Source organism: Lampris incognitus, chromosome 16, assembly GCF_029633865.1.
Source record: "Lampris incognitus isolate fLamInc1 chromosome 16, fLamInc1.hap2, whole genome shotgun sequence".
Classification (NCBI taxonomy): Eukaryota; Metazoa; Chordata; class Actinopteri; order Lampriformes; family Lampridae; genus Lampris; species Lampris incognitus.
The window spans coordinates 3,548,624-3,560,462 of record NC_079226.1 but is presented as its reverse complement, the minus strand read 5'-3'; the positions used below and the strand labels follow the sequence as shown (position 1 = coordinate 3,560,462).

Here is an 11,839-nt window from a genome sequence, read left to right as displayed (position 1 = left end):
GAGAAAAGAGGAAGAAAAGAGAAAAAGAACATGGAAGAGAAAAGAAAATAGAAAAGAGTAGACAAAAGAAAACAAAGGAGAAAAGACAAGACAGAAGAAAGGAATAGAAAAGAAAAAGGGAAGAGAAGAGATGAGAAGAAAAATGAGGAGAGATGAGAAGTAAAAGAGAAAAAGAACAGAAAAAGAAAAAGCAGAAGAGAAGAAAAAAAGACAAGCGAAAAGAAAGGAATAATAGAAAAAAGGGAAGAGAAAATTAGAGGAACAGACTAGATAAGAGGAAAATTAGAAGAAAAAAGGAAAAGAAATGAAAAGAACAAAGGAATAGAATAGAAAACAAACGCAAAAAGGCCAGAGAGGAGACAAGAGAAGAAAAAGAAGAAAGAAAAAAGAAGAGAAAGGAAAAGGAAAAGGGAAAAGGAAGAGAAGAAAGTTAGAAAAAAGAGCACGGGGGAGGGTAGTAACAGTATAATATCTCCTGTCTCACTGGAAATGAAAGAGAAAGACACTCCCATCATTTCATTTCATTCCTTCTCTCTGTGTATTACCTGGACAGCAGAGGTGAAGGGGCTGTCTGGGCCATGTCTAATTTTAGGAGATACGGGATCAGACTAATAGTTGGAGTTCTAACCTGTTTTGCCACCGTCGCCTTTGCTTCCTGCTGTGTACTGGCCCATCCTCTCCTTCCCTTCTCATGCTTCATCCCCCGAGTATCCACCACTCCTCCGCACTCCTCCTCCTCTCTATCTCCCCCTTTCATCGCAGAGCGGTTAATTTTGGGATTAATGTGCGTGGCGGAGGAGCCCGTCTCTTTGGAGGGATTTGTAGCAGAGGTGCAGACACTTATCTTGGTCATTACCGCACCCATATTGGATTCAAGCCTTTTAGTATCTGCCAAACATTCGCTGGCAGAGCGGTCTATCAGGGCGACGCGCACCCGGGGATTAAGATAAGCGGTCCCCTCATTATGACTCCTCACTTCCTCCTCTTGCGTGTTCCTGCTCGTGGCATCTGTAACTTCGCCCCGAGCAACATCCCAATGGAAGTATGGCGTCTCATCTCCCTTCTTTCTCTCTGGTCCAGAGGACAGAAAACGTGGTGGGGGAGGTTTGTTGTACTCTGGTTTGGTACTGGGCCCGTCCAGAGAGGAGGCAAAGTTCTCTGAGGGTGAGGAGAATGTAGAGGTGGGGGTAGAAATGGAACATGTCCCTTGGGAATTTGAAATGAGAGGTGTTTCCTCGTTTTTCAGTGTGGGAATGCCCCCTGAGAGATGTCGGACATCCTTTTCTAGCTCTGAGTGTGACTCCGTGGCAGTCAACAAGTAACCAGGGCTGTAATTTTGTTGGTAATCCCACAACTCCTGAGACAAATATCCAAAATTTTCATCCAGTTTTGAACCAGTCTTTTGATCTGACATTTCAGGCTCCTGGTATCCGAGATTCTCCTCTTTGGGACTGAAACTTGTGGGCGTCTTGGTGAGTGCTATGCTGTAGCACAGAGGCGGTCCAAGGTAAACCTCCTCTGTACAGGCTGAGAACAGCGTCTCCTCATCCCTCATGTCTGGGCTGAGGGGCATGGTGGGGTTGGAGCTGGAATGTCCCTCAAGAGGATTTTCAAGGCTGTTGTTCACATTAAACTGTCTGTCAAAAGACCCGAGGTCAAAACTACAAACGTCTTTGTTGGAGTCTGGGCCAGGAGTTGAGGGTCTGGAGGAGGTTGATGGTTTGGGACTTGTAGACATCATGGGGCTGAAGCTGTGGAGGTCCTGTGTGGAGGTGCTGTATGATGAGAGCCCCTCAGGAGCAATGGTTTTGTCTTCAGAACACTGGCTGACCTCACCGCAGTCGCTGTCATGAGAGGAGAGAGACAGGTAAGAGTAGAAGTCTCCTTTCCGTAGTTGGATGGGTCGGTGGGAGTGTTCAAGAACCTATGGAGAAAGAGAGGAACCAAAAGGTTGAAAGGGACATTTTTAATCCCATTACAGTTAACTGATTATTAAAAATAACACCATCAGGAATAAAATTCATTGGGTCACACCAATGAAGAAAACCTAGAGAAGTGAGTCATGTCATTGTTCTGTCTCTTTAATGACGCTGATCACCATCTTTTCCTCAGGGTTCAGGCACTTATTTTTTTAATCGATGGTTTTCAATGACATTTCCATAACTTCTCCGTACCTTTTAGCTTAATGTCCATGACCAAAAGAAACTTTTTATAGAGTTGCAATTGAATTGTTTTGAATTAACACCATATATGGTGTGAAAGGCAGTCTGTAGCTCAAATATTGTATATGAGACATGCCAAATTGTCCATTTTATGCCACTACCTGTTGAAACTGCACTTGTGTGGTGGTGTCCTGTTGACAAGCTGGTTAGCTAACTGATTAGAAAGCTAGCCAGCAGAGACATGCTAGTATACTGAGACAAACTGTTGCATGAATATTTTGAAAATGTCAACGAATTGTCGCAATGATTCAACAGGCTGTTTTTTAGTCGATTTAATTAATATTAAATAAATATTTAACAGAGCTGATGTTGCTTTAGTCAAATTTCCACGACTTTTCCAAATCTATAGTTTTAAATAGCTTTTCCAGGTCCTGTAAATTGTATTTTCAAATTTATCGACTTTTCCAAGCTTTTCATGAATTTTAGCCCTGTCAATGCAATAAAATGTTACTTTAATGTGTTCAGCAATATTGGTATTCACAATGCTAAAATCAATGTCAAAGTCACACATTTTTCATCTAAAGAGTATTTGTTTTTTTCTTTCACTGCTTCGAAGGTTGTATATCATGGAGGAGATGTAACAGAGTCTTAATAGTGTACCTTGTCTTTAATCTGTGCCAGTGATGCAGGTTCTTGGTCTGTAGTAGAACTGTTCTTTTCTCCCTGGCATGGTTCCTCACATTGGTTCTGGTTCTCTTTATTCCTCAGCACCACTGAGGTCATATCAATAATCTCCATTACGAAACTGTGAACATTTTCTTTTTTCCCCTCCTCTCCGTTGCATGACTTGAAAGATGAAAACGAGGAAGATGAAGAGGGGTGTTGGCTGCAGCAGGAGGAGTGACGTTTGTGTTGCTTTTTGGGAGCAAGGGATGATTCTTTGCTTCTCACCTCTCTCTTACTCTCCTCCTTCACTAAAGATGAGAACGCAAAGTTTTCCTGAATGGTGATGGCTTTCCGCCCGCCTGCTGCAGGCCTGCAGCCACGCTGTGTTTTCTGGGATGTGCAGTCTTCTAATGGGGAGAGGGTGGGAGGGGAGGGAAGGGCGGAGCTGTGACAGGGTAACTCCCCTTTCAGCTGACCCACCAATGATGATGCTTGTGTAGCTGGGAATGGGAGGAGCTCACAGGATGTGGAGGAAGAGAGGGTCTTTGTCTTTGTTGTGTTCGGTTCACTGTTCCTTGTCAAGCTGTTGACACCCCAAACCGACTCGCCTGTTTTGGCGGATACATAGAATTCTCGAAACGACTCTCCTTTCTTGGTGAACAGACCAGATTCCTCACGGAGGAGCTCGTCATCTTCATCCTTCCCCTTCAAACTGCTCTGTTCCACATTTCCGTTCTCCATGTCATCCACAAACTGGCTGATGTAGCTCTTTGTGGCATTCCTCCTGTTCTCCTGCTTCTCCTGCTCAGTCCTCACCTTGTTGTTGATGTTGTTGGCATGGGTTTCTAGAAGTTTCATTGCTGAGTGGTTTAGGAAACTGCACTGTTCCTTGTTGTGAGAGGAGGTGTTGAAAGCTAAGGAGGAGGAGGCAGGCAAGGAGGTGGAAAGGGAGGTCCCACACTGTAGCTCGTCCCGGAGACCTGCCTCAGTTTTAGAGGAGGTTGAGAAGGCATTGCGAGGAGGTCTGAGCCAACTTTGCAACTCCCTCTTCATGTATTCCAGCCCCAGCACATAAGACCCCTCCATCTCGTCCTCCTCATCTTCATCTTCATCACCAGAGGAGGTGCTGCTGAGCCTTTCCTCCTCTTCCTCCTCCCCTTCGTCTCGAATGCCCAGCTCTTCCTCTGTGAGTGTGAGTGTGGAGGAGGAGAGGAGATCGCTGTCATCCTCATCCTCATCTGTGCACGCTGATGTGCACGACACATTCACCACCATGCTCAAGCTTGCTGCATCTGCTTCCTCTGCTACCTGGCCTCGGTTGTTGCCATGGCAATGCTTCCGTAAAGAACATGAGTTGGCATTCAATGCTGCAACGGCAGGGACAAGGCAGAGACGCCGGTGATTTTTGAGCGCAGCAATATCTTCGGATGCCAGAGACGAGTCTTCCGCGCTACTCAGCTCTGTTAGAGATGCTGTTGCTGAGCTCTCATTGATCAAAGATGGTGGTCCTTTCCGGAGACCACAGAGCGGAGTGACTCGACCACCAAGGGATGGCGAGTTAGGTAGCCAGCTCCGTTGAGGCAAGGTGCTGCGAATTGCCATGTCAGAAACACTGCGGGTCATCTTCATCGCTGGTGGAGTCTGGATGTTCTCCAGACATTTCAGGAGCTCCAAGGTTCTGCGGCTCAGCTCCCCTGAGGAAGTTTCTCCTTTTTGCCTGTTCTTCTTTAGTCCCATTTCCTCCCGCTCCTTCTCACCGCCCTCCAACTGCTCTGGCTCCCCAAGGCTGGCCAGACTGCCGCCGGTCTCTCCACCTGTGCTGCGACACATGGCCAAGCAGCTTTCCAGGGAGGCACTACGCTGCAGAGGGTCTTTGGGGGAGGGGAATAACTCTTCACTCAGGGCAAGCAGAGACTCCAAGGAGGAACCCTGAGATAACAGCGGGGTCGGTGACTGGCGGCTGAGTTGGGGAGGTGTCTCCAAATTGTGCTGGTGACCTTTGAACACAGTGATGTCACTGTGGGTGATCAAGAAAGTGGAGGATGCTGGGCGGTGACCGTCCGCCTCGTGGTCTGAGTCAGAGTCAGCAGGTGTAAGGATTCCATGGCCATTTATAAGGATCTCCACAGCCTCGCCTCCTCCTCTCCTCTGCCTCCTTCTTTTCTCCTCCACTCTCTTGGCATCCATTCTCCTGCTTTCACCTGCACTTTCATCTGTCTTCCACTCACTTTCTACATTTTCATCATCTATCTTCCTTCTATGTTGACTTCCCTTTTCCTCTGTTCCTCTTCCTTTCTCTCTCTTAATCTCATCTCTCTTCCTCCTCCCAGCTTTTGCTTTTTGGTCATAGATGGAGGAGCAATTTTTTGATGGAGCTTGATGATCTGTCCGGTTCAGCTGTCTGCCAACATCGTCACCATTTATCATATCTGGGTTTTCACAGGGGCACTCAGGAACAATGGAGTAAGAGAGTTTCAGCTCCACTTTACCTCCTCTTCTCACCTCCTCCTGGACTTCCTCCTCTCCCTGGATCTCAGAGTTTGGTGTCATCTCCATATCTCCCATGTCGCTCATGATTCCACTCTCGCTCTCAGACCGCCGACCGCTCCTCGAATCGCTGCTCTCACTGTGGCTGTGAACTCTCTCACTCCCCACCTCCTGGTCTCCTACAACTCTCCTACCTCCTCCTCCTCGTCTACCCTGGCTGCTCAGCACCAACCCCCCCAGGAGGTCTGGGAGGGACTCCATGGAGGAAAAAGTGGAGTCTTTACTCAGGCTCTTCAGCAGGATCTGATGTTTCCTGTTTCCTGCTTTGGGGTTCACTGGGGAGGAGGAAACATTCTTCTTCTCCATGAGAAACTGAGGCTGTCTGTATAATTCAACATTATGGAGGCTGTAGACCTGGTAAACGTTGTTGTTTTGGGGCCTGTGAGAGGTCACCACGGGCTGATCTGACTGGACTGATAGGTTCTGATCCTCTGAGTCTGACCACGCCCTATTGGACAAGATCTCGTGAGACTGAATTCTATTGGTTGAAATCCGGTTGGACTGATCCACACTGGGCAGAATCCTGTCTGAGTCTGGGTTCAGTCCTGTGGGGAGGTTGTGTGTGAGGTCTGGTTCTGTCATGTCCAGCTGTTCGGGCTCTGCGATTGTCATGTCCATCTCGTCCCACTCCCAGGAGTCATCTGGTGCTGCCTGGCTGGCTGAGACTGGGCTGTCCTGGTGGAGGTCCATGAGATTTGGATCCAGAAGGCTTTTAGGCACCTGAAAGTAGAAACAAAGAGAGCAGAACATTTTGAAATTGTTCATTGACACAAGGGAAGTGACACTTCATGTTATACATTGTCCCCAACCTGAAGACAATGGCAACTGATTTCCAAAATGTCATAAACTAAAAATAATTATTTTGTGTGGTTCAGTGGTTCTCAATCAGGTCCTCAGGTGTTTCTGCCAGGTAGTTTACTACAGTCACCTGTTGTTCCAGCTGTAAAACCTCCCTGACTGGAGACTGAACAACTGGAACAACAGGTGAATGAAATCAACTGATGACAGAACTACCCGAGGACCTAACTGAGAACGACTGCTGCAATTCATCAGTCAACATCATTATAATACTAAGGATCCAGTCGAAACATAAGGGCATTTTGTCAATAAAGATCAACAATTCCCACCAATCCTGTAAACATCACCGTGACAGTGTGTGTTCTGACTTTGGGCTATTGATCATTTTGACAGATGTTGCTCTGGAGCCCCCTTTTAAAAGGCTTTGTCTAAAATGACCTTTCAAAGAGTGTGAATTTGATTAAAAGAAAACCATTCAAAAGAGAACACACAGACACAAATTTTGACAGAATGCATTTTTTAAAAAGAGGGAAAAGCAGCCCCCTCAAGCAATTGTGTATAAATCTCAACACAAATTATTCTTCTCTGGAACAAAGCAATGAATTATTCAAAAACTACCTCTGAGAGCAGGCAGCAAGATGAAAACCCCAAAGTAAATACGTAATCAAAAGCCTTCAGAAAGCTCGGCTGTCTAAAAATATGCTTAGACACAGAAATTCTTCCCTTCCACAGACATAATTATACAAATTGCTCCGCGTCTCGTTAACAAGAGAGGGAGGTAATTCGTATTAGCCATTCATAGCCTATTAATCTAATAAACTAGCTGGCTTGCTGTGTGTGTGTGTGTGTGTGTGTGTGTGTGTGTGTGTGTGTGTGTGTGTGTGTGTGTGGAGATGGGGTCTGCGTGATGAATTTCTATTAGATTTGTGTTTATTCCTCTCGTGCTGATAAGGGAGATGGGGGTAATGACTGCGCTGGGTCTCGCCAATGCAGACACATTCAAAAAGACATTTACTGCTGAGAGGAGAGGTTATCAATCAGTGTAATCCAATCACATCCAGTCTTTGATGACCTGTAAAAAACGTGTATTTGTCATTACTCTCATTTTTCTATTTTGCAGCGACTAATGGCTGACAAGTGGGAATTTTTGCATGACCCCAAGTGCAGCAGAGAGGTCAGGTGTGTTTGCCAGTGGCTGTAGTGGCCACTTCTTCACTTGCAGCTGGACACCCCCCACCCTTTTCTCCCCAATTGTACTTGGCCAATTACCCCATTCCTCCGAGCCGTCCCGGTCTCTGCTCCACCCCCTCTGCCGATCCAGGGAGGGCTGCAGACTACCACATGTCTCCTACCATACATGTGGACTCACCAGCCGCTTCTTTTCACCTGACAGTGAGGAGTTTCACCAGGGGGACGTAGCACGTGGGAGGATCACGCTATTCCCCCCAGTTCCCCCTCCCCCCAAACAGGTGCTCTAACCATCCAGAGGAGGCACTAGTGCAGCGACCAGGACACATACCCACATCCGGTTTCCCATCCGCAGACACGGCCAATTGTGTCTGTAGGGATGCCCGACCAAGCCGGAGGTAACACGAGGCTCCGAACCGGCGATCCCTGTGTTGGTAGGCAAGGGAATAGACCGGCATGCCACCGGGATGCCCTTGCAGCTGGACATCTTGCCCATCAGACGGGTAGCTGGAGAAAATAAAAACTCTTGATGATTGTTGGTTATCGTATTGATGCAACAGGTCATTTGTACCCCTGACCTCTGACACCAGCACGAGCTAAACCATCAGGCTGGAAAAGGTCAGTGTTTTAAAGGATGCAGGAAGTTGATGAACAGTGAAGTTCAGCTCAGTAGTCCGAGTCCCATTCACACTTCTCTTTAGATCTGTTTCTCCAGTTTGTAGTTGACGTGTACCTTATTATTTTCTTCTTTTCTGATGCCGGTGTTGGTGCCTTATGTACAATCTCGATTTTTCTCAATTTCTGAAAAGTCAAACTATGGGACGGGTGAGGTCTCTTGGGGACAGTCTGATGAGCTGCAAAGTGAGTCGACTGGCTCGGCTCCCGGCAAACTGGAACGGTTAAATCTCGACCGCAAGAAAAGGAGAAAGGTCTCAGATCCAATCAGACGAACTTTTGATAACCTGTGAACACTGTAACTCAAATCCCTGTCCAGTTTCTTCACCAGTCCAGGATTCAGCCACACAACTGAAACTGTGCTGCGACAAGTTGGGTGTTTGTGTGACTCAGTGTGAGATTCTATCTGGTGTTTTCTTCAGTCGCTGACCAACTCCAGAGAACAGTGTTGAAGAGTCAGCTCTGACTGATACAAGAGACAAGGTTGGAGTGTGCTGAATGAGTATTTTAATGTGCGTTATGTATATTTTGTGTCTTTATTGTGTGTTTAATAGGTTGACTGTATCATCCACATGACCAAATAGCTTTAAGTGCACTTCCCATAATCTAAATCGCATAGATATTATTTGGTTTCTATTAGAAACCGTTGTGTAGGGGCGTCCGGGTAGTGTGGTGGTCTATTCCATTGCCTACCAACACAGGGATCGCCGGTTCAAATCCCTGTTACCTCCGGCTTGGTCGGGCGTCCCTACAGACACAATTGGCCGTGTCTGTGGGTGGGAAGCTGGATGTGGGTATGTGTCCTGGTCGCTAGACTAGCACCTCCTCTGGTCGGTCGGGGCACCTGTTCAGGGGGGAGGGGGAACAGAGTGATCCTCCCACGCACTACGTCCTCCTGGTGAAACTCCTCACTGTCAGGTGAAAAGAAGAGGCTGGTAAATCCACATGTATGGGAGGAAATATGTGGTAGTCTGAAGCCCTCCCCGGACCAGCAGAGGGGGTGCAGCAGCGACCAGGATGGCTCGGAAGGGTGTGGTAACTGGCTAAAAATTCACTTGGGTAGAAAAAGAAACCGTTGTGTTAATGTCCTTATGTCTTTAAGAAGCCAACCAAGAGATCATTATAGTCTGTGATAGTACAGTTGACGTATTATTTGTTTATTCATTTATTGGTACCCCTTTTTTCTCCCCAGTTGTAACCGGCCAATTACCCCACTCATCCAAGCTGTCTTGGTTGCTGCTCCACCCTCTCTGCTGATCCGGGAAGGGCTGCAGACTACCACATGTCTCCTCCGATACACGTGGAGTCACCAGCTGCTTCTTTTCTCCTGACAGTGAGGAGTTTCACCAGGGGGGCGTAGCATGTGGGAGGATCATGCTATTCCCCCCAGTTCCCCCTCCCCCTTGGAAAGGCACCCTGACTGACTAATGAAGTATGGCTGGCTGCCCTGGTTACGTATGACGAAAACACGTTACTTGCAAGCCCTCCCCGAACCTACAGACATTGAACCTACAGACATTGAACCTACAGACATTGAACTCACAGACATTCCATTGCAGTGTCTGCAGTGCAATAAAAAATTGCCTTACCATCAAAGTCTATCAGAGCGATCTGGGCAGTTTTCAACCCCACTGAAATCATCCCAAAGGGGCGGTACTCCATGGAACATGACTTGACGCCAATTGGACAAGGCAGGACAAACTGTCTAGACCAGTCCCAGCTAGACCAGTCACAATCTAGACCAGTCTCAGTCTAGACCAGTCCCAGTCTAGACCAGCCCCAGCTAGACCAGTCCCAGCTAGACCAGTCACAGTCTAGACCAGTCTCAGTCTAGACCAGTCACAGCTAGACCGGTCACAGCTAGACCAGTCACAGTCTAGACCAGTCACAGCTAGGCCTGTCTCAGTCTAGACCAGTCCCAGCAAGACCAGTCACAGCTAGACCAGTCACAGTCTAGACCAGTCTCAGTCTAGACCAGTCACAGCTAGACCGGTCACAGCTAGACCAGTCACAGTCTAGACCAGTCACAGCTAGGCCAGTCTCAGTCTAGACCAGTCCCAGCTAGACCAGTCACAATCTAGACCAGTCACAGCTAGACCAGTCTCAGTCTAGACTAGTCCCAGCTAGACCAGTCACAGTCTAGACCAGTCCCAGCTAGACCAGTCCCAGCTAGACCAGTCTCAGTCTAGACTAGTCCCAGCTAGACCAGTCTGTCTAGAGCAGTCCCAGCTAGCGTAACAATGGTAGAACGTGATAGAAACAGTCTCCCCCTGTTCTCTCTGGCGGTGAGTCCGGTGAGTCGCCCGATCGCCCTAAGGAACAAACCGCCACTGGTGGTCGGTGACACTTCAGACACCACAACACCTCCAACACGACTTCAGACACAGACGCAGAACCGAAGCACCCAGACAGACGCGCTCCTGCTGAAAGCTAGCCGACGCTACGCTAACAAAGGGCAGAAGTAAAAAAACACAAAGTGAAAACTGAATGTTAAAAAAGGCTCCTGGTTTAGTCTGAGAAGCTTTTCACATGCCATGTAGAAACACAAGCACACGCTCATACTGCTGCGCTGAGCAGAATCACTCACTTGTACACCAAAGCAGCCAGATCTCTGTCTCCCTCCCTCCCTCCCTCTCTCCCTCCCTCCCTCCCTCCCTCCCTCTCTCTCTCTCTCCCTCTGTCTCTCTCTGTCTCCCTCTGTCTGTCTCTCTCGATCTATCTCTGTCTCCCTTTGTCTCTCTCGGTCTGTTTCTGTCTCTCTCTGTATGTGAACCAGACACATCTACACACTAGACCTTCACAGGATTAGAAGGTAGCGTTCTCATGAAGAGAACAAAATGGACTGTTTTCTGTTGTCTGTGAATGTTCTCATTCATCCAGGTCGTCATGGTTATCTAAAGGAGTTGAATCAAGTGCAACTGGACTTGGTATATATCCGTGAAGAGGTGCCTTTCTGACTAGACCAAGCTAGTCTGACTGGCTGGTGATGAGACTCAGAATTTATCCTCTAGGAGTCGTTGTCAGAGCCATAGATATGAGTGGCTCTTTTGTGTACCGATGTTTGGCTGCGCCCGTCGTTATCGGAGCTATTGATATGCGTGGCTCTCCTGTGCTCCGATGTCCAGCTGCGCCCGTCGTTATCGGAGCTATTGATTTGCATTTGTTTAGCAGCGACGGTCGTTGGGGGTGTTAGTTTCGACTTCATTATTCAGTGGTCATGAGAGTCGTTGGAGCCGTTAGTGACCGACTGCTGTTCTTTGGAGGCTAGGCTTCTTGAGTCTCCTGGGTAGAGATGAAAGGACGGCATTGTAAGTGGGAGATAGGTGGTGTCGCAGACCTCCTCCTCTGTTGAGGGATGGTTTTTCCAGTTTCGCATAGATGGCTTCCTTCACCCCTCTTTCAAACCATCTATCTTCCCTGTCCAAAATGTGTACGTTGCTGTCCTGGAAGGAGTGTGTCTTCTCCTTTAGGTGTAGATAGACTGCTGAGTCTTGTCCTGAGGAGTTTGGCCTTCTGTGTTGGGCCATCCGTTTGTGTAGTGGTTGTTTGGTTTCTCCTATGTATAGGTCAGTGCAGTCCTCATTGCATTGTACAGCATACACCAGGTTGCTGTTCCGGGTGTGTGGTACACGGTCTTTGGGATGAACCAGTCTTTGTGGGAGTGTGTTGCTGGGTTTGAAGTATACCGGGATGCGGTGTTTGTTGAAAATTCTCCTGAGTTTCTCGGAGACCCCAGAAACATACGGGATGACTGTGCTATTCCTTCTGTTCCTTTTCTCCTCGTCGCTCACCTGGTTGGTCTT

General features: G+C 47.8%; 1 protein-coding gene across 1 annotated transcript in view; it reads right to left on the bottom strand.

Moving 5' to 3' along the window:
• Window positions 1-541: 541 nt before the first annotated feature.
• Window positions 542-11,839, bottom strand: part of akap6 (A kinase (PRKA) anchor protein 6) — a 385,428-nt gene continuing 374,130 nt past the window's right edge. The window contains exons 22-26 of the mRNA XM_056296282.1: window positions 5,502-6,095; window positions 5,318-5,450; window positions 3,712-5,029; window positions 2,823-3,639; window positions 542-1,924 (exon numbers count right to left, since the gene is read on the bottom strand). Coding sequence (XP_056152257.1) covers window positions 542-1,924; window positions 2,823-3,639; window positions 3,712-5,029; window positions 5,318-5,450; window positions 5,502-6,095 — 4,245 coding nt within the window. The remainder of the gene's footprint in view (window positions 1,925-2,822; window positions 3,640-3,711; window positions 5,030-5,317; window positions 5,451-5,501; window positions 6,096-11,839) is intronic.